The sequence below is a fragment of the Tyto alba genome, unplaced genomic scaffold (genome assembly GCF_018691265.1).
Source record: "Tyto alba isolate M040663 unplaced genomic scaffold, T.alba_DEE_v4.0 Super-Scaffold_32, whole genome shotgun sequence".
NCBI lineage: Eukaryota > Metazoa > Chordata > Aves > Strigiformes > Tytonidae > Tyto > Tyto alba.
This window is the reverse complement of record NW_024881307.1, coordinates 6,025,391-6,046,643: the sequence shown is the minus strand read 5'-3', so window position 1 is coordinate 6,046,643 and position 21,253 is coordinate 6,025,391. Positions and strand designations below refer to the sequence as shown.

Here is a 21,253-nt window from a genome sequence, read left to right as displayed (position 1 = left end):
TAAAATTTTTTCTCAAGAGGTGGACTGAAACCACTGCATTAATTTTATTTTAGCCAATAACAGTTGGCAACAATGCAATATCACTTCAGAGTTGGCTGCACTGTGTCTGTTCCTTAAGATCCAGCTGCAGTCCGTTCACAAACTCCTGCTTTCCTGCTCCAGGCTTCTAAAGAGCAACCTGTATTTATAAGCTATTTCTTATGCTTGTTGCCCTGGTCCACTGGCAATATATCTTGTACAGCTGTTTCAAACCTGTTTTAGGGATGATGGAGAGACAGGTAGGTCTTCGCGCCAATTCCCTGCTCCAACTGGGCTCTTATCATCCTTTGGGAAATATCTTCTAGGCTTGCAGGGGACAAGCCCTAGTTTCATGGACCTGTCTAAAGGGACATAACGATTGTTTCCACAATAGAAGCTAAGCTCAAGGCATGGTTGTCAATGTCAAACCACTATTTAGGTTGCCCAGCACCTTTTTAAGCGGTGAGTTGCATGAACTGCTGTGCATGGATATGACTCTTCTGCCCACTGGAGAATGGCTCATCAGTAATAAGGAGAGGACTCCGAATTTTTGAAGGCCTTTCATCTGGTGAGCTCCAAGAATTCAATCAAAAGCCTGCACCACCCAGCAAGGGTGGGGCCCTACACCCATTTTGCAGAAAGGCAAGTCATAGCATAAAAAGGTGAAGGTGATGGGGTTTCAAGTAAGGCCTCTAATTGTGGAAGCCTGGCATCAGAATGCACTTTCTCTCTTTCCAGAGGTGCTGATCTGCTAGCACTCCATGTGAAATCAGTGGGCTGAACTGGGGCTGCTCAGCTCCTTAGGAGTCAGACGTTGGGTTTATGCTAGCAAGAAACACTCTTGCCCTGCTTCCCCAAAACATAGAATTGCCCAGAGCCACCAAGGTGGGAGCAGAGAACCGGCTCTGAGCTCCCTCTTGCTCTCAACCACTAGACTTCATTCCCTCCACCTAAAATGAAAAATGATGTGATACTCTCCAGTGAAGTTGATTTTTCTCACTCTCCCTTTCTTTCTTAATTATATTACTTGTGTGTATTTAATGCAATCCCTCTAGCTGCTCTTCTTGTGTCCCAGTTCCCTGGGGCGCGGCAACTGGTGCCAAAACTACTGTGAACCAATCAGAGAAACCTGTGGAGCTGGGATGGAGCCAGCCCCAGTCACGGGAGTGGTCTGATTCCAAGTTAATTCCTTTCAAACGTGGGATGTGGTGGAAAGTGCCTTGCTACCAAGGACTACTTGTGGCACAACTCGCTAGGTGGACGCTGCTTTGCCCTCCTCGTGGATGACTGATCTGGGGACATCAGTACTGTACAGCAGGGAGGCAGTGCCAGGTATTTAGATGGTTTGTGACTGGCTGGCAGCCAAAGAGCATGGAGAATCCAGAACAACTGCGGTTTCTTCCCCTAGACAAGAGATCCATGGAAAGGGGAAATTTTTCATGCAGGGAATTTGGAGAATGGTTAAGGGTCTGCTTCTGGCCACATAAAAGCCCAATAAGGCACCTTTGCTGCTGACTTCATCAGGAACATGATTAGGCTCCAGAGAACCTGTGTGAGCATGCAGGAGGGCATGGGAGAAGCCATGAAGCCTGGTGTGTATGAAATCGAATTGATAAGGAAAGGGGCAGGGATGCAGCCCAGGGTGGGAGCAGAGAAGATAAGCACAAAGGTGTAGGCAGAGGTGGAGTTCTGGAGAGCTTTGGAAGTTGGGCAAGTGAAATTGAGAGGGATGCAGGGAGCAGTGCTGCAACACATGAGAAGGTTGGGGCAGAAGGGCAGGACCTCTGGGCTGAGGACAGCTAAGGAGAAAGGGGCAGAGAGGATCCTGGAATGGAGACGTGAGAGAAATCACTGTCTTAATGGTGTTAAAATTGTTTTCTATGCTTTGTTTGGAGATTCTCACCATTCTGACCAAGAAAATGGCATCATCCCTTCCCTATTTTTTTAAATACTTCCAATTCGGCATGTCTACAGGCCTTGGCAGAGAAAGTACCACATGCCTGAGTACCAATAGTAAGAGTGAAAATGCTGTAAGCGGTTGCTTTTCAGTATCTTTTTTCCATTTCTGTGCTCCCTGAACACAGATCACCTTTCAAAAGCACTGTCTAACTTTTGTGCTCCTGAGGGTCTGGCAGAGGCTGCAGTTTAATGTGGAGAGAAGCCCTTCATCAGGGTGCACATCCTGAGCAAGTGCTGATATGAGCGTGGCCATTCAGGGCAGGTGCTCTTCCCACCTCTGGTTTTGGTTCTCCACTCCCTTGCCCAGCACCTGCTTTTGAAGCCTGCTGTGCTACACGTGACTGTTTTGAGGTTTATCATTCAGCGCGGAGGAGAGCTGTGACTTCTTTCTTTTTCCTGTTCTCTGTTTAAAAGCAAAAATGCTAGGGAAATGTGTCAGAAATCCTGTGAATCTGAGTGTGTTTTCTTCTGTGAAGCGTGTAGCTATGTTACTCTTAAAGTTTTGATTTCCTGCCCCAACTTTTACTACAGCTAAGGCACAGCTATTAACATCCTGAGCAGAAGCTCAGAGGATAAAGCAGATCAGGCCAGGCCTCAATTAATAAACTCAAAGGCTTCATATAGCTGTGGTGCAGGTGTGTTGAGGTTAGGGTTTTCATTTTAATTTTTCAGTGTGCTGTCATTGCCGAGCTTTAGGATATAGTCTGTTAGGCATTCAGCGTGGAATTAACTCCCCTTTTTTCATGCTGACAGCTTCTGAAAAATCCCACCCTTCAGTGTGAAAGGATATAAAATGTTACAGGGTGAATATCGTTGCACTGACATAAGGGTTTTCTGCTTTCTTCCTGGGTGTCTGTTAAGCCTTGCCGTACGTGCAGGATAGTACATGTGGAAATAGTAATTGCAAGCCCATTATTATTATTGCTATAATTTATTATTAGTGTGTTTTTTATTTTATGGTGCCCACGTGTGCAGGTAATTCACAGAGAAGTACTCTTACGCCATTGGAAGGTGGGAAAGCTTAGTTCACTGCAATAGCCTTGGATCCACTTTTGATACCTGTTTCTATCATAAAACTTCCTCCCTTGACTTCAGGCAAATCACTTTGGGGCAGCGTCTGACAGCCCTGTTGTACTGAATAGTGCTTTGTGAGTGATTCAGCCCTGGAAGAACTGTGCTGTTAGTTTTCAGAGAGGGGCAATTGGTTCAGACCCTCTTAAGTCTCTACACCTGACCGTCTGCTGACCGGGGTAATAGCCTTACTAATCTGCAACGGGGGGAGGGAGGGATATGAGTAAGTCAAACTCTCAAACAGTAGAGAGTTGCTGACTATGAGATAAGCCAGATATGAATGCAGATAAATATCTGTTTCAAAGAGGTTACTGTTTAAATAGAAACTACACAACAAATATGATTGTTTTCTATCTTACCATAAGGACCACAGTTCCTGCCTAATAACTGGTACTGGAGAAGGCTGACATGGCTTTAACGGCCTCACTCTGGCAGGGTACAAAGATCTCTTATCTAGATTTGGAGAAAGCATCCGAGGCTCTGGGTGCTGAATCAGTCGGTGGGTCCCACCTTTGCAAAGAGGATGACAGAGTGGTGCCTATGTTACATCAGAAGTGCTCATCTAAAGGAGGTGGCTTGGGGCTGCATTCAGGCTGCTCGCTTTGCTGTCTAACAGACAAGGATGACCAATTCAGATTAGCAGTGAGCAGCGACCCTAAACTGGGCTTATATGAGGAGGGTTGCAGCCGGAGTCCTGGCCAACAAATGGGATCAAACCATTAGCCCATTGAATCAAATGTGGGTCGGTCGGTCTGTCTGTGAGAAGGGTATGGCCTTCTAGGTGGTGAAATCAGAGCTGCTAAGGTGAATATTTCCAACTTCCTCATGTAAGGCTGACTTTTTACAGCTTTGCAATATGTCTGCAGGATGTTTTCATGAACCGAATGTTTGCCAAAAGTTCACAGATCAGTTACAAAACAGATGTACTTTTTTTTTTTCCTCCCCTTCTTCCTACTGGTAAGGAAGAGTTTGTGCAGTAATTGCAGGCAGGTTGGGAGATGTTTTCTTCATAATTCTCCTTCTTATGAAATGTTTATGAAACACCTTCCACAAATCGGTTACGCAAGCAAGCTGAAGAGCTTTGATCATTTTCCATCGCCCTCAATATGTTTCTTAGTTTGTTTTGCTTTTTGTTTTTGTTTTTAGGCCAGAGATAGGTAAGAAACAATCCATCCTTGGCCAGGCCCAGCAGACGTGCCAGCCAACTAAGGAAAGGACTCTCCTTCCATCCAGTCACCCTTCCTGTGTTTTTCACTCTGATTGCTTGGGGGCAGCTGACCCTATTTTAAGGCTGTGAAAACATCCACTTGAGATTTCCAAGTGTGATTCCTTCCCTATCCCAGAGAAACCCTAGGTAGCTCTACGTACGGGTGCCGCCACCTGCTGTTCTCTCCTCCGGAGGATCTCCAAGCTGCTCCCAGCCCTGCCCGCAGACTCCCCTCCAGCCCAAGGGGAAGAAGGTGACCATAGATTTGCAGCTGGCAACCCAGGCTCCACACCTCTCCCTAGCTGTCAGTGAGCTGGATGTGTCAGCGGCGCATTACTTGGTCCTGCTGGTTTACAAGCTCATTTTTCCCTAGATAGTGTTATTTCCCGAAATCATATTCAATAGGAAGAAACTTAGCTTTCCTCTCAATGACTTCTTGTTCCCCATTCCCTGTCTGGCCTGATTGTTGTGTAGAACTTGGAGGAACCCCGGTGGGATCTGGTCCTGGTTTTAACTAAATCACTGTTACTTGCTTGCAGTGTTCTAGCAGGGTTCTCACTGAATACCTACATGAGGTGATTCTGTGATAATTTCAGCCTTTTTGGGTTCCTTAAAGAAAACTTTTCTTATTTGTAGAAAATGCCTGCAAGCATGAGTCAGATGCACTGGGAAAGGAGAAGGCAACTCCTCCCCGTGTTTTATTCATTTGAAATTTACATTATTTTAAGGGAGTCTTATGATATTGAATGGCCTCGCCCACAATGTGTGTGGTTTTTTGGGGTTTTTGGTTTTGGTTTTTTTAATGTACAGTTGGTAATACTGCCGGTTTATCCAGGGAAAAAATGAAAGTACAGGATTTGCATAAGCCATCCCAAAAGTTTTGGATATATCCTGAACTCTTGCTAATGAACAATTAGCCAGCTGCAGGCCTGTTGGGGAGAGGAAGAGGAGGGAGAAGCAAATTTGAGCCTAAACCCAATGAAATAGGTGCAGGGAGAAAGATTTGTCAAGAACACCCAGGTTCCCGCCCACTGCACAGGAGGGAGCCAGAGAATTCCAGGGACGGGGGAAGGAGCAGTGGGAGATGTTGTTGTTTTTAAATCGGGAACCGGTCCTTTGCCAAACCCACCTCCCGTTCTCATATTGTGCGATGCCGGGATGCAGCTACACACCCCTTTCACCCTGGAACACTTCCAAATCATTCTGCTTGGCAGCTGTAAAAATTGATTTCAGTTTGGAAATGGCTTGCGCTTCTTCAACACTCCACTCCTATTGGGATCATAACTTAAGCGGGATCAAGTGCCTTGTTCTCTAAGACACGGATAACTTTTCTTTTTGGGACTGTTCAGACTCGGATGACTGCATTGTGTGAGGCAGACACACGTGAATTGCAAGCAGGGGTATTTTTTTTTTTTAATTTATTTTTCTTTTTGGCTCAGATGACTTCTTTTTAATGAGCCCTCAGAAAGCAAAATGTACATAAAACTATTTGCTTGCAATGACTGGATGGCTCAGGGGTAACGGTGTATTCTCCTGAGCCTTTTGTCTAACATTTAGTAACTTAGACACTATCCGCATTGATAGTGATCAAGAAGATCTTTCAATCTGATTTTTTTTCACCAGGCTAAGAGGGATGATCATGCCAACCTGAAAGGTAGGAAAGAACTGGAATTCATAGCATGTGTAACTCTTGTTGCAAGGAGCTAGCATTATTGCAAAACTAGTTTCGGCAGTATCCAGAACTGCAGTTGTAATGAAGGGAGATGTTGTAATTCTCTTCCCTCTGTGTAGTACCTTCCAAAATGAAGAGGTTAATCTTACAGGGCCAGCTCCCTGCACTGCAGCTGCGAGCCTCTTGTGTTCACATTTTCTCCTTTGCTCCTGTGAAGATTTGTGTATTTGTTTTCTTTAGTCAAATTGAAATAAAACCTCCTGCAACCAAGAATACTTGCTTGGGCCATTGTTTTCAAAAGCTGAATTTCTTGTCCCCCTCTGCTGGTGGGAGGTTGTATGACTTAGAGTCCACATCAGCACTGCAAAACCCCGGCAATTGCGACCCTGATTGTCTTCTCGGGGATGTTGAGCTCAGGAGTAATTTGATGGGAGGTGGTAAGGTTCAGCCCTAGTAGTAAGAATCATTCTGCAATGCTGAGCCTGTGGACAGGGTTTTCAAGACCTGTCCTTTCTAGTGTCCTCCTGGTTTTTCCAGTTTGTGGAAATTGTAGCGTCTTCTTGCACTGGAAAGGCTTAGATAAGGAATGGGACTCATGATATGAGCCTTGTTCCATGCACCCTCATGCTTAAGAAGAGCTTGAGCCTAAGGCTGGGAATTGTTTACTTGGATCCTTCTTAGAGAAAATGTGTTATAAGAGATCTGTATGAATTGTCTCCCTCCTGTGCATGGCATCTCTGCATAGACACTTCTCAGATTTCAGAAATTAACCTAAAATCTTCCGAAATCTCCTCAACCAGGTTCCCCTCTCTCTTGTCTCAGTCAGATTTATCAAACGATTTCAGCTAGTACAAAGTTGTGACAGTTTTTTTATTTTGGTTGGTTTAGTGTTTTTTTAGGGTTTAGGGGTTTTTGGGGAGTAAGAGTGGGGTGGGGGTTTTTTGTTTTTGTTTGCTTAGCGGTTTTAAAATTTTGCTTTGTTTTTTGTTTGTTTTGTTGTTTTTTTTTTTTTTTTTGTTTTGTGTTTTTTTGTTTTTTTGGTTTTTTTTTTTTTTTTTGTTAAATGTAGTGGCAATGTTAGTGCCATTAACATGGCAACTACAGGATAAACCAGAAACAAGGATTCTGTTCTGATATTTGGGTGAATTCTTCCATTAAGAATGTGGACTCAGAAATCACTATTTTTTTTTTTTGTAGACCAGAATCTTTCTTGAACATTAAAGTAGTAGGTCAAAATGACCACTGGACAAAGGGCTGACACCTGTGAAGTCTTCCAGTTCTTTTTCCACAGATTGTGAGGAAGCAGATTTTTCCTTGCCAGACCAATACCATTTCTTGTTGCTTTCTGTTAGAAATTGAGCAAATATGTTTCGTGTCTGGGGTACTACATTTTCAAGTCTGGAAGATTACACTGCTTTTTGAGGTCTTTTAATTCATGACCTTTCCTTTCCCATTCCCGTGTACTGTTCTCTACTACCTGCAGAACAAAACAAGAGGTTATCTATAGCCAACCCCGCCATCAGGTTGTGAGCTGTGATTTATAATGGAGAACAGCTTCATGTCCTCCTTATAACTCCACAAAATGCCTCAGTGTGTTGTCTAAGGAAAGCTCTTGCTTAAAACTTGCAAAGTCACTGGAACTTGGTTGCTTCCTAAAGTGTTTTAATCAATGCATTTTAACTGAGCAAAGTGCAAGTCTCCTCTTGGCTTGGCAGAGCAGGAAAACTATGTCCATGTTATAAACCACAGAGCAGAAGCGGGGAGCAACCATGCCTTTGTGCAAAGCCAGGGAGGGAAGCAGTGATTCCTGACCTCTAACTTTTCTCTGAAAGGAGCCCCTTCCTTATCCCTTCTAGCCTCTCACTCCTAGCTGTCCCACACCTCCTGCATCCCCTTGTCTCTCCTCCCTAATGCTACAATTATTTTGCTCTTTTTCAGATTAAAACCGAAGACCTCAGCGACTCCTTGCAATCTACAATCCCCCCTAGATCAGGTCACCTTGTGCAGGGATCATCAATGATGCCCGGAAGCCAAATCGCAGGGGTAAGTGACTGCTGCTTCAAGGATCCAGAAGTCTGAAATGGCACCAGTTAATGAACCTCCGGGGAAGAGGATGGTTTTGAGAGACTTGCCAATTTACATATGCCTTTTGACTGTGGTAGAAGAAGACTTGAGGGTATGATGGACACTAAGTTGGAAAAGTGAATCTGTGTTGGAAAAAGTCAGCTTCCTCCTCAGCCTCTTTTCTGCAGAAAGATTTACATGGGGTCAATGGTAGACTGGACACATAATTTGGAAGAGATTTCCTGTGAGGGTTTACTAAGTAGACAAACCACACCATACTCAGAAAATCCCTTGAACTGAAAATAATTGGAAGCTGAGACAACACCAAGGGGAAGTGTTAGATATGCTCACCCTGGTCTTCCTCTTTCATGAATGTCTTGTTAATGCCATTATTAGAGATAGGATTCTAGGCTAGATTAGCTCTTGATCTGAACCAGTATAGCCATCCTTGAATATGTTGCCTCAAATTGATTTACACCAGAGAAGAAATGGATTTCTTGAGGGGATTATATTTTTTTCCTCTAAGGTAAAAAATTGGAGTTTAACACTTAACTTTTATTAAATTCTAGTGGGAGTTAGATGCCAGAACGCCACACAGCTGCTCAGTAGTCTCTTCCCTCATTCTTTTGCATGGTACTCAGATCCCTTACACAACTGACGGACTGTTCAATTTCCTCAAATCTTCAAAACAAAGAGTTCATCTTATTGATTAATGAGTTCCTTCAAAAATGTACCTCTAAAGAGAATTGGTCTTATTGGGGCATTTTTTTTTTGTGTCTATCTCAAGCAAATACAAACTCTTATTCCCTAACCCCAGTGAAGGACCTGGGGCTGGGACCCCAGTAATGTGAAATAGCACTAGGATGTAATCCTCATCTCTCAGTACCTATTGCTTGCTCTGCTCAGTGCAGGGTGGGGAATTCCTGGCAGCTACATGGCAAAGAACAGAAAATATTTTTTGATCTGGTCCCTGTGCCGCTTGCAATGCGTTTGCTCTTGGTGCAGAGAATCAGGTGCTGTTGGGCATTGTTTATTTCCCATCTCTGCTCATGGCTGGCTGAGAAATCAGCCTTCCGTGGAAAGTAGGCTCTCAGTGTTCGTGAGATGGAGTCAGCTGCACTTTCCTGTGAAATTTTAGGGAGTTCACTCTCTGAAAATACATTATCTGGAAGAAACTGAAATCCAAGAGCCTTCTCTGTTACTTCTAACAACAAGGTTTTGACTGCTGGGGCCTCAAAAATGTAATTTTCAACAACTTTTTTCATATAAAAGTAGACATTTCTCCATGTGGGTATCTGTGTGTGCATAGAATCCTTCTTATACAGCTGAAAACTTGAGATCCTGGACTACCTCTGGATCTGTTGCTCTCCAGGGCATGAATTACACAAATCTGGTGTGTTGGCAGTTAAATGAAAAGTGTGAACGAGGTGAAGGAGCAAGGAAACTTTATGAGAGGTGATGCTGTGTGAAGACCTTTGTTGTTCCCTTTGCTTTTTCCCATAGGATATGAGCTCTCTTCACACCCTGCAGCAGCTTGTATTGCTTCCTGGTCACATGCAGTCAGTTCCCCAGTTTCTTCTGTCTCAGTCTCAGGCCGGGCAACAAGGTAAGAGCAATGAAAGCTGACAGGGGATTGTTATAAGCAGATACCTATCTGGGAAAAACCTCCCTTCTCATGACTTGCTTTTAACTTGGTCTGTTAACGTTTTCCCAGCATGATGGTGTCTGTTCCCCTGCTACATTACATTTTCTCCCTGGGCTGGTTCCCACCCCTGGTATGACCTGGTACACATCCAGTAGCTCCAGTAACAGTCCCACTCTGGAGATGCTTCTGGCACATGTGGCTTATGTGCACCAAGAGTGCCACCTTGGGGCCAGTCTCTGCAGGCTTGGTAGAGATCCCACCTCTGAAATTCAGGACAGCATCTGCTTGGATTTCAGCAAACCAGCAAGGAGTCTGCTCCTTGGGGAGCAGCTCCAGCCTGCCTGAGCTCCCAGCCTCGCTGGGTTAGTACTCTTCATTTCTTCCAGAAAACTGATGAGATGTCGAGTTGATCTCTCTAAGTACCTCAGAGGAAGAGCATATCCAGGGAAGGAGCTGAGCTTCTCTGGCAGGAGGATGATGCTGGCACTAGAACAAACAGGTCTAACCTATCCAGGGATGAGAGCTGAGAGGTCTGAAGTTGCTAGTGGTTGTTCCCAAATCTCACTCCATGCCATGGGGCAGGAGAGGACAGGAGGTCTAACTACTTCTTAAACACAGTGTAACCAGCTTCATGAAAGGGATGAAAGGACTGAGGAATGAACTCAGTGCTTGAGAAATTCCCTGTATTTCTATTTTTACTGCTGATATTTTTTTATGTAATTTCTCCAACAACAAGGATACAGGCATGCTACTGATGAAGCTCAATGATGTTTCTGGACAGACAAATGTAGGCTTTGATCCATAACCTGACAGATGCAAAGGGACTTGGGTCCTTTGCTCACATTCTTGATTTATTCCAGCACGGAAGTCCCTCCATATGAACCAAAATTCAGAATTAAAAACTTAAAATCTCTGCAGCTCGAATCCATTGGTATATATGTTCCAATAGAAAACCTGTATTGTAGGCAAGTGGGAAACCTATTTCTCATTGACAGTATATAAACTTCTTTCTGCTAAATGATGCTGAGTGATGTATAAAGAAACTACTTTATGTGTATTTACCAGTAATCTAGAATTTAGTTAGTCTGCAATGACAGGGTCAGGATAATCTATTGCCTACTGACTACTTTTATTCATGTATAATAGGAAAATCATTATACTGCAAAACAGAACTTGCTTCCTCTTATTGAGTTAGAGATTCTTCTGTTAAGTGACTTCCTTTGGCAGCTGTAACCCTTTCAACAGATGGCCACTTATTTGGCCATGACCCCTTTTGGTTCCAGACTTGATAAAGACTGGATTATCCTGGCCAGTAGCCAGCTTTCTGCGCAAGAGCACTTCCATTTGAATAGATGATTGCCAAGTTTTAATGACCCTTTGCTGTGTGCTTGCACAGCCACTCAGGAGTGAAAGTGAAAGCACAGATTGGTTTTGTGGAAGTAGTTGTTTGGTACAGATACAGGTGGAGTGTTCTTCATACCAAAGAGATGCACAAAATATTCCTGAAATTGTCCCTCAGGCCATCATGGGAGCACCCTCAATGTTTCCTGAGTTCTCATTGATGGGTACATCAGTTCATGGATTTCATAGCCAAAGGGACTTGGCTGTGGGCTTGACCTTTCTAAGAGGACATGCGTTTTGTTTTGGTTTTCATGTTTTAAATCTGGTTTTAAGCCGGATGAATTTCCAGGTCTGATTCATTGTGCAGCCCTTCAAACAGCTAATGCTGGCACACTTGAGTAAGGGAGTGAGAGCTCTGTGCTGTAAAGGTAGAAACAATCAGCCAGGTAGATGCTGGGAATGCCGCAGCCAAACTATTGTTGCTGAAGTTTTCATCTTATGAAAACACAGCCTTGGTTTCATCAGCTGTCAAACCTGTGAATCCTGAATCCAGTCCATAATTTTCATCTGAGCTAGAGCTTAGCTTTTGCAAAGGTGTTCAATCATGATTTTAAAGACTCCAAATGACAGAGCATCCGCCATGTCCCTAGGCAAGCCATTCCAGTGATTAATTACCTTCACTGTTAAAAATGTGCACCTCATTACCAGCCTGCATTTGAAATTCAAAGTTGTTCCAGCATTAGAGAAGGCTTATTGAAACACCAATCTAAATAAATAAATGGGATCCTGCACATTCAGACCTAAATTTAAAAAGGAAAGACAGAAAGAGAGAGAGGGGGGAGTGATTGATTCTGGAGATATTTTTTTCCTTTTTTTTTTTTTTTTTAGTAGAAGTCCATAAATTTCTATAGTTTTCCCTATAACTGTCAGTTACAATCAATAGAATATATTGACTGTTTCAAGAAAGGTTATAAATCCTCACTAAATTCTATAGGCTTCACCAGCAACAGACTTGAATCTAACTACATTTCTAGGGGACTACACTGCTTTAGTTGCTACTTAATCCTTTAGGACATTCCCTGTAAGAGATAGAGGCTTGTACTTGGCAGTTTGTCAACTGAACAATTATGCAGTCTCCATAAATACTAGTTTTTGTTAGTTTTACATATTTCTCTTCCTTTGTCCTTCCATCATTTTGTGTCAGCTTATATATTCCCCAAAAAATTCAATTTATTTGAAATACAGTAGGGTAGAAAAGAAAGGGTCAGATGGCTTCAAAATGACACTTCAAAATTAAATGTATAGTAGAAAGCAGAGTGAGTAGGCTCATGAGATTAACTGTAGGATCAGGATTTTCTTTTTTAACAAGATCAAGTGGCTGAAAGTTGGAGTCAGAAAGCTTTTATTGGAGATGAGATGCACATTTTTTTAACAGCTACTATGATTAAGTACCGGGAGAGATCACCACTAAGGATGTATCAAATTCTCTGCTGCTTGGCATCTAAAATCAAAGTTAGATGTCTATGTAAAATGACTGTGCCCTGGTTCACCCTTAGGTTAATGACCTACAATGCAGGGATCAGTGGATGAGATATTTTACCTATATCATTATTATAATAATACCTTTCAGGCTAAAAAGCTATGAAAAGAACCTTTCCTTTCTCATAATCCAACTCAAAGCCATCCACATTTGTAATGGCTGGAATTCTCATATTTTGAACAAGAGCTAGCTAATGTTTTCCATTCATAGTTTCATGAGCCTTTCCAGTGCAGAGTGATGTTCAGCTGCCTCAGTGCATATGAAGGCGCTGGTCTGATCAGATGTGTCTCTCTTTCTCTCATCAGCTTTGCAGCCAAACATCCTCTCCTTCCCTCAGCAACAGGGCAGCCTTCTCCTCTCCCAGCCAGGACCCAGCCTGGCATCACAGGTAACTTGCCTCAACATAGAATCCCACCCTGAGAAGCACCCATCTACAAAAAGTGCTGCTTCATTAAGGGCAAATGGCAAAGAAAATGGTGTACTTTTCTATTGTTGTAACTCCATGAATCTTTTTTGTTGTTTTAACAGGCTGTGGGCCGTTCTGGACTCCCTGGCTCATCAGTTGAACCCCACCTGGATGTACCCCAGCATTTGCAAGTGGCAAAGCACCTAACTCCTTCAGGAGCATCTGAGGAACCCAGTGACCTGGAGGAGCTGGAAAAGTTTGCTAAGACTTTCAAACAAAGGCGAATTAAATTGGGGTTCACACAGGTGAGCAGCCTCATCAATGGGAAGGGTAGTGTCCCTTGTGATGTGGACATGTTGAACTGGGGGAATTTGAGGCAGAGGCTTGGATGGAGGAAAGGCTGGATTAGATACAGTTTGGCTTTCTTTAGAGCATCACCTTCCAAACACACGAAGAGACAAACCCTTCCTAATACTTCATTACCATGACTTCATTATCTGCACCTTCTCCAGTACACAAAGGCTTAGGGGTGTGGGGCAGGTTTCCATGGGAAAAGTAGTCACTTTCTCTGCAACGAAGGTCATGGAAACAAGGCTGAACCTATTCTGGAAGCAGCCTGAGAGGTGGTCTGACAGCAGGAACCTGTGAGGGGGTTTTCTGAACTCATGTTGTGACTTGGATCTTCTCTGGCAGGGAGACGTTGGACTTGCCATGGGGAAGCTCTATGGCAATGATTTCAGCCAGACCACCATTTCCCGCTTTGAGGCTCTCAACCTGAGCTTTAAGAATATGTGCAAGCTCAAACCCCTGCTGGAGAAGTGGCTGAGTGACGCAGGTAAGTGACATCATCTGCAGAAATGCCACCAGTCTTGGTCAGGATGAGAGGAACCACCTAGGGACCTCCAGTAAAAGCCAGGAAAATTGAAGCTGGAGTTAAGACCTCTCAGATTCATGGCTGAGCTGGTATCAGACTGCTTTTCACTGTGTATCACACAGCGGAATAGCAGCCAAGATATCAAACCACATCTGCCCTTTCTCTCTGGCAGTACCGGCTTCACATAGCCATTTGACATGGGGGGCAGTCCCTGCATCCCTCTTCCTCTGTTGCATGGCCTAAGGCAAATCGCTGGGCTAGACCATTCAGTCCCTCCCTGTGTAATCTGGAAAGAATAGGAAGGGACTCATCCTAAAGTGCTCAGAGAGCAGCCCATGAGCAGTAATTAGAAAAGGAAGATATCGCTGCAAGGGGAATCCCCAGTAGCAGCAAGATTGGGCTGGTGTCCTCTGCTGACTGCAAACCACTGTAGGAATAGCATTAGTCTCATGTGCCCTTCGTGTCCCCAGCCCTTCAGGAGTTGCGTGTTTGACCAACTCCTCATGTCAGGAGGTGTCTCAGCTACATGAGGTCTGATCCCAGCAGCCTAAGTCAACATCCTTAACTGTGTGAAATTAAATAATTGGAAAATGCATACTCCCCATCAGACCGGGCTGAAAATCAAGCTGGAAAAAGGAAAAATGCTATGTTGATTAAAATTTTAGCACTCATAATTCTTTCCTGATTTGGACAAGATAAATGATGGATTTGGGACTATTGGAGCAATTTTAATCATCATCAGAGCAAGGATCCACAATGTAGGAACATTTTACTTATTTTAGGCAGTGCCACAATTCACATAGAGGGTCTAGGAATGAAAATAGCTTGTTAACTTCTTGAATATTTCTTTTCCCTTTCCTATTTCCCCAGAATCTGCTCCTTTGGATTCTTCCATGAGCACTCCCAATTCCTACCCCTCAGTGAATGAAATGTTTGGACGGAAAAGAAAGAAGCGAACCAGCATTGAGACCAACATTCGCTCCACACTGGAGAAAAGATTTCAAGACGTGAGGGGAAAACTTTTCACTGTGTTGTGAATTCTGAGTTTGGCATTTGCTATGTCATAGTAGCACTGAATCTTCAAAAAGAGAGATGTCTTTTTTTTGTTTGTTTTGATAGCAGGTTAGAAAATGCTTGAAGGGGTTAACAGGAAAAGTGTCAAAAACAAAGAAATCAGAACCAACTATTTCCTTGGTAAATGTTGTTTTAAAGGAATTACAGTTTCATCACCACACCTTCCCATTATCATCCTAGCCAGAGGTCATCTCCTGCACCCACTTCTCTTTGGGAGTTGCAGGCCTATGTCACTGGAATTGTGTGGCCATAGCTCAGCATGGAAACAGATGCCCCATTAAGCAGGTCTTGTGAGACCACAGATATTGCTGCTGAATCATTTCAGAAGTGGAGTCTTTTACTTTTTAAGCATCAAGATTTTCAAGAATAATCACTAGAGAGAACAAACAGAGCTTTGAATCAGTACGACTAAATTGTGCATTGAAAATTTTTCATCAAAACTGGTTTTGACCAGCCCTCATTTTTTCTTGGCTTCTCCCTCTAATCATATAAAAATTCCCTCCTAAGACTGTTAATGAGAACAAAAAACAGTCATTGTCAGATCATTATGGGCAGCTCATTTTTAGCTTGTATGAGGAATTTTTGTAATGGGAAAACTGTCTTGGCACCTCTGTGCTAGGTATTTTTGACCCTCAAGTCTCCAACTCAGATCAAAACCCATAGAGCTAAATGCTGCCAAATGCACCAGGAAACAAGTGACTCAGAAGAAAGGATAGGTACTATTATTTCCCTTTATAAATAAGGGATGGAGGAAGAAAGAGAAGAAATGGCTTTTCTGAGATGGTGGAGGTAGGCGTACAAACAGCATTGAGAGCTTGTGTGTCCTGTGTAGTGATAAGAAGACCACCAGTCATTAGCTTCCCCCAAGCAATGATTTAGGGTGCTGTTAAGATCAAAGAGCATGGTGCTTTATGCAATAACAGGGCCAGGTACTGTGACTCATTCCCCCACTGATTCCATGAGATTTGATGTTGAATCAGAGGTGCTTTCTGGTTCACAGAAAATAATCTCTCACCCAAATATTTACCCTTTGTCTTAGAAGCAAATTTCTCCCCTACCCAGTTTACAGTCAACCCCACCCTTGTCCTCTGCCTTTTCAGCAGCAGAAGCATACATTGATGCTGTAAGTTATAGCTCTTTGGGGCTTTCTTTAACCTCTTGCCCTTTCTCAGCAGAACCCCAAGCCCAGTTCAGAGGAGATATCCTTGATAGCAGAGCAGCTCTCCATGGAAAAGGAGGTGGTTCGGGTCTGGTTCTGCAACCGGCGCCAGAAAGAAAAACGGATCAGCTGCCCAATGCCATCCCCCATCAAATCACCTATCTACAATTCCAGACTGGTGAGAGACTTTGGAATAAGGAGTTCTACATGCCATCCCAGACAAGAAGGGGAAAGGGTGGGGGGATGCAGCAGGGTTTGCTAGAAAACACAACAGGCCAGGACACTTTCTGGTACACACAAGTCCCTGAACTGCTGACAAGCCCACTCCACAGACCAGGGCACGACTACACCTGCAGGAGTCTGCAGACACACAGCTGGGCTAGCTGTGGATTGGGCACGTACTCTACATCCCAGCTCGAATGGAATCTCGTGCCCGCAATACAGAATGTTTATTTTTATTCTATTCATGAAAGCAATAGAAAGGAAATACAAGTTTCCTAGAAGGTATAAGTCAGTTTAATTGTAGGATAATTTATCCAAATAGGGGTGCTAGCCCAAAACTTTTCATCCTGAGATTGGTAAATATAAGCTTTCCAAGTTATCGGAGTAGGAATCAGCATTCCATGGATGAAAGTTACGTCCACTCATGTCAATTTAGTTGTTAACTCTGAAACCTAATGGTAACCATTTACATATCAGTTCGTTGTTTAACATTTGTGCAGAAATGCAGAATACACTTTAGTAGTGCTAAATGTCCTTCTCTCATGTTGTACATTCACATTTTGGCAAGCATATTTTCATTGCCAGGAAGGATGAGGAAAAGAGAAACTGTCGTGAGCGTAGGTGAAAGTGTGTCCTTGTAATCTACTGTCAGTGGCTACTGTGGATAAAAAGCTACAATTGTATGTCTGCTAGTTAATAGTTGCTTAGCCGCTTCCACATATAAAAGCAGCAGGAACCTCCCTACGGTGGTGTTAGTACCGGTGCACATGTGAGTGGGAGGGCGAGTACGTATTCGCAAGCAGTATTTTATCTTGATCTTCTGGGTTTCAGAATTATCCATCAGAAGGCAGGAAAAGATCACAAGAAGTTTGGTCACCTGTTGCACAACACATCTGGGCTACAGTCACAAACACAAAATGCTGTTTACAAGCCATGAATTTTTAAAGCAGTAGCTTTGGTGAATAATTTTCCTGTGAGTGTGTTGTACAAAGTATGCCTTTGCTCATCAGTCATTCGAACAACGTGTTGCCTGTAGTTAAAGTATCACAGCTGAACAGCAAATGCCCCAGGCTCGCTTTGATTGTAGCCACCAAATTACTAATTGTCACCTGAGAATTCTCACCCATCAAGAACTCCCTAAAGGAAAAGAGATTATTTGTGCCCAAGATGAGAGTGAGCTGGGAAGTTTCAGACTGAGAACATCCAGTCTGAAACATCCAAAGGACAGCAGCTCCTACCAACTGGATCTCTGGGACTTCCAGAAAGTTTGGCTTGTGTTTGATAATTTCAGGCTTTTCCATAGCTGATCCATAAATTTTAGACCTATGTAGAGAGTGTCAAGCACATGTAATACCCATTCTGGTTTCTTTCCATGGTCATAGGAACACTGCTTCTACACTAGAGTATAAATAGAAATACCTGTGGGAGCCTCGGATGTAGATAAGAAACCTGCCTGGGAGCCAGCAGACTCTAAAGGGAATGTGAAAGGAGTGGCATTTTGTGATCTGTACCCTCACAGTGCCAAATGCTTACTGTTTGCTTCTGTTTCTCCCTAGGTCTCTACCTCAGGGTCCTTGGGGCCCCTCTCCGTCAATCCAGTGCACAGCACCATGCCTGGGACTGGTAAGCCTTGAGGAACCTCCCTCCCTCACCATTCCTTCCTGCCTTCCTCTGCCCTTGCTCTCTGACTATTTGGTTTCTAGGTCACATTTGCAGGCTACTCTTAATAAGACCCTTGGGTTTTGCCAGGGAAGGTATGCCCACATAACTAGTATACAAGGGATAAGAACAGCCAAGTCTTTCTCTTGGCTGCACCAAAGACATGGAAAGCTTCCTGGGCAATATAATATTCCCAGGATAATCCTAGGCAAATTTTACTGGGGTGTTCAGGTTTGGGAGCCAGGCACACCTAGAAGCCAAACAAGAGAAGTGCCTGGGGGTAAGTTACTGCGTTTCTTCAGCAGAACGTTGCCAGATTCACTTTAAGAAGTGGGATTCACATTAATAGAAACCAAGAACTACAGAGAGCGCAGTCCTGGGGACCCCCACCTTCTCCGTGGCTGCGGCACAGACTCTGCCTTGCTGCTGCAGGTCTGACAGTGAATTAGATGAACAATAGGGTGGGTACAAGATATGGTGAAGCGTTTAGGCTTGGGCTGTCCTTAGCAGGAAGAGGAGATCCCAGTCTTATTCTGCTTTCTCTGGTACACAGTAACATCATCGTGCTCCCCAGGGAACTCCAGCAGGCCCTCGTCCCCTGGCAGTGCACTCCATGCCAGCAGCCCCAGCACAGCCCAGAGCAACTCCAAAGCTGCAATGAACTCGTCCGGTTTCAACTCTTCAGGGTAAGGCAGTGGGGGCCCACAGCTTGCTCCTTGGCAAGGGCATCAGAGGGCTTGGGAAAAAAGCAATGGGACCTTGGAGAAGAACGTGCAAGCCCTTAGAGACTCCAGCAATGTGGAGCTGTGTGGTGGCACGTTCTTATATGAAGCTTCATATCTAACTTGAAGCTTCTTGGGATATGGTTATTTTTCTGCTTGAAGACAAATAGTAAATCAAGTTTTGCCTAAAAACTGTGCTGGTTAAAAAAAGGAAGAAGGAAAAAAAAAAAAAAAAGAAAGAAACAAAATAACCACGGTCCTAAAGACTGTCCTAAACTAATTTCTCATATGGAGGAAGCAGAGGAAGGCTTATTTTGCTGTTTCTGCTTGGATAACCCCCCTTCACAGCCAGTTTTCTTTCCTGCAGTGCCACCCAGAGAGCTCTGCTGCAGAGTAACTATTCCACAGTGGCAGATGAACAAAGATTTCCCTCTGCCCTGCCTTTAGATGCTACAAAAGCATTAAGCCACACAGAAGGGCTCAGAGCCCTTCTGATTATTTCACTGAACATGCCTCTGCCACAGTCTGCGCTGCTCAGGCCTCTCTGCACTTGTAGTTTCTGCTACATCGCATCAAGGATGCTGTGTTAGTAGGAAGGCAACAGAGAGCAGAGGGCGTTACCCATAGCTGCTGGGCTTTCTGAGTCATAGATCATCCTGCACCATGAATCAGACCTCCTCTTACCTGGAGGAAGTCCAACAGCCAGGTAGTATGTGAAATCATGAGCATGATGGAAGATGTTGCTTAGAAATACAGGGGTTTTGCTCTGAGCTTCCTATAGGATCAGAGGATCATTTGCTGGCTGACAAGTTGAAATCAGATTACAAACAAAATAATAATGATTTTTATTTCAAGGGAAACCATTAACAAAATGGCAATTGTAGCTCTGATTCCCTGTGTTGCAAACAGATCTTGGTACCGATGGAATCAACCTACCTACCTCCACTGAGATGACTCCTCCGTCATGTGTTAAAGGAGCTCTGACTTCCAGCTATGGACCAACTTCTCTAGGAACAATGCTTGGGGCAACATCTGGCGTTCCAGTGCCTTCAAAATGCTGCCAAATGAAGGTCTTGTTTAAGGAAGCCCATAGCAGCAGAACTCTCCAGGGACTCAAACTGCAGCTGATCTTCCCCAAGGATTCTCAATGCCAACAGTGACATTATAATAATACTCTTCCAGGCATTCACTTCAAGAATGAGCACTTGCTTAGCACTATTAGCATGAAACACTGCCCTCTGCTTGCAAATCTCTGCATTCACAATGGATTGCCTGGCAATCTCTAATCTGGAAGGATTTCTATGTCAGAACCCTCCTTTCCCCCTCGCTCATTTCAGAGCTTCCCATAAGAAGGGTCTATCATGCTGTTACTATCACGCACACATACCATAAACTCCCAAACTGAGCCGAGGTTACCCAGTTCATTTCACCAGAGACCTGTGTCTAGATGTGAGCCTTGGTTTTCAATAGACTTCCAAGGTCAATGGCACTGTGCTTTATCCACTACCAAACTTGCTTTGCTTTGAGCTATTCTGCTCTGTTTCTAAAGGTGCTTCTTTTTTTTTAATCTTTTTTTTTCCCCCCCCTTTTTTTTTTTTCTTTTTTAATTATCTTAGAGCCTTCTTATTTTTCCCTTAAAAAAAATTGTTGTCTTTTGCAAAATCGGTGTCCAGGTCTTGTTATTGTTCACAGCTGGCCTCATTGCCCCACTGGAGGACGTCACTGTTTGAAAACCTTGGGTAAACTTCTGACTCCATTGAACACGAAAGCAGTTATTATTGATTTGATGGGACAAGGAATACTCTTGACCTACCCTTCTTTCTTTTATTCATCCTTTGGGTTTGTTCTGATACCAAATGAAAACAACCTCTCTGGAATAGAGGTGTGCATGTGTACTGAATTTTCTGAACTGTAAGTAATGTAGCTTGCCTGTTCTCTGCAGCCTGCTCTTCTGTTCCTGGGAGGACAAGTTGTATTGCTCAGGTGCGAATCTTGAGGTTTGTGTGTGCAAGTGTTTCTTAATTTCATGAGATGCCAAAGTGTTGGAAACTTCAACTTTCACAGCATATCACCAGGGAAATTGTTGTTACATTGCAACTCTCCAACTGAGAAGTGGTAGATATTTAATTTTGTTAAAGTAGACTTGAGTAATACATATTCCCGGTCAGGTTGTCTATGGGTACAAGTAATTAATTCAGTGGAACTAGAGTATCTGATTCACAGATTGTAAATAGACATTTTTGAGCAGTAGGCTTTTTTTCTTATGGCTTTTTTTTTTTTTTTTTTTTTTTTAGGTAAATGTGAGCTTTTTTTTAAAAAGTAAAAATTATCCTTTGTCAATTCTGGGGAAAACAATATTTGATCCATTGTTTCTTATCCTACTCATCGAGTCCTGTGTGATGAATTATTTCTATAGGGAGTCTGTGGACCTTAAGAATTTATCAGCTACCTTCACACAAAGTAATGAGCCCCACATGCACATTGTATATAGAACCGCATTTGTTGCTTTGAATGAGGTTTTGTTATAGCAGACACTGATAACAATGAGACACAACTGGAAAAGATAAGGTAACATTTCTTGAAAAATGGTAATTAAGAAAATATGTCTTTTTTAAAAATA

The 21,253-nt window shown here is 43.4% G+C and overlaps 1 protein-coding gene across 1 annotated transcript in view; it reads left to right on the top strand.

Moving 5' to 3' along the window:
* The window catches only part of POU2F3 (POU class 2 homeobox 3), a 43,200-nt gene extending 22,304 nt beyond the window's left edge, over positions 1 to 20,896 (top strand). Inside the window, exons 5-14 of the mRNA XM_032998183.2 lie at positions 7,866 to 7,970; positions 9,495 to 9,597; positions 12,823 to 12,905; positions 13,046 to 13,228; positions 13,617 to 13,758; positions 14,668 to 14,804; positions 16,047 to 16,208; positions 17,809 to 17,875; positions 18,465 to 18,597; positions 19,543 to 20,896. Of these exons, the coding sequence (XP_032854074.2) occupies positions 7,866 to 7,970; positions 9,495 to 9,597; positions 12,823 to 12,905; positions 13,046 to 13,228; positions 13,617 to 13,758; positions 14,668 to 14,804; positions 16,047 to 16,208; positions 17,809 to 17,875; positions 18,465 to 18,597; positions 19,543 to 19,582 (1,155 nt within the window). The 3' untranslated portion in view covers positions 19,583 to 20,896. The remainder of the gene's footprint in view (positions 1 to 7,865; positions 7,971 to 9,494; positions 9,598 to 12,822; positions 12,906 to 13,045; positions 13,229 to 13,616; positions 13,759 to 14,667; positions 14,805 to 16,046; positions 16,209 to 17,808; positions 17,876 to 18,464; positions 18,598 to 19,542) is intronic.
* Positions 20,897 to 21,253: the final 357 nt, after the last annotated feature.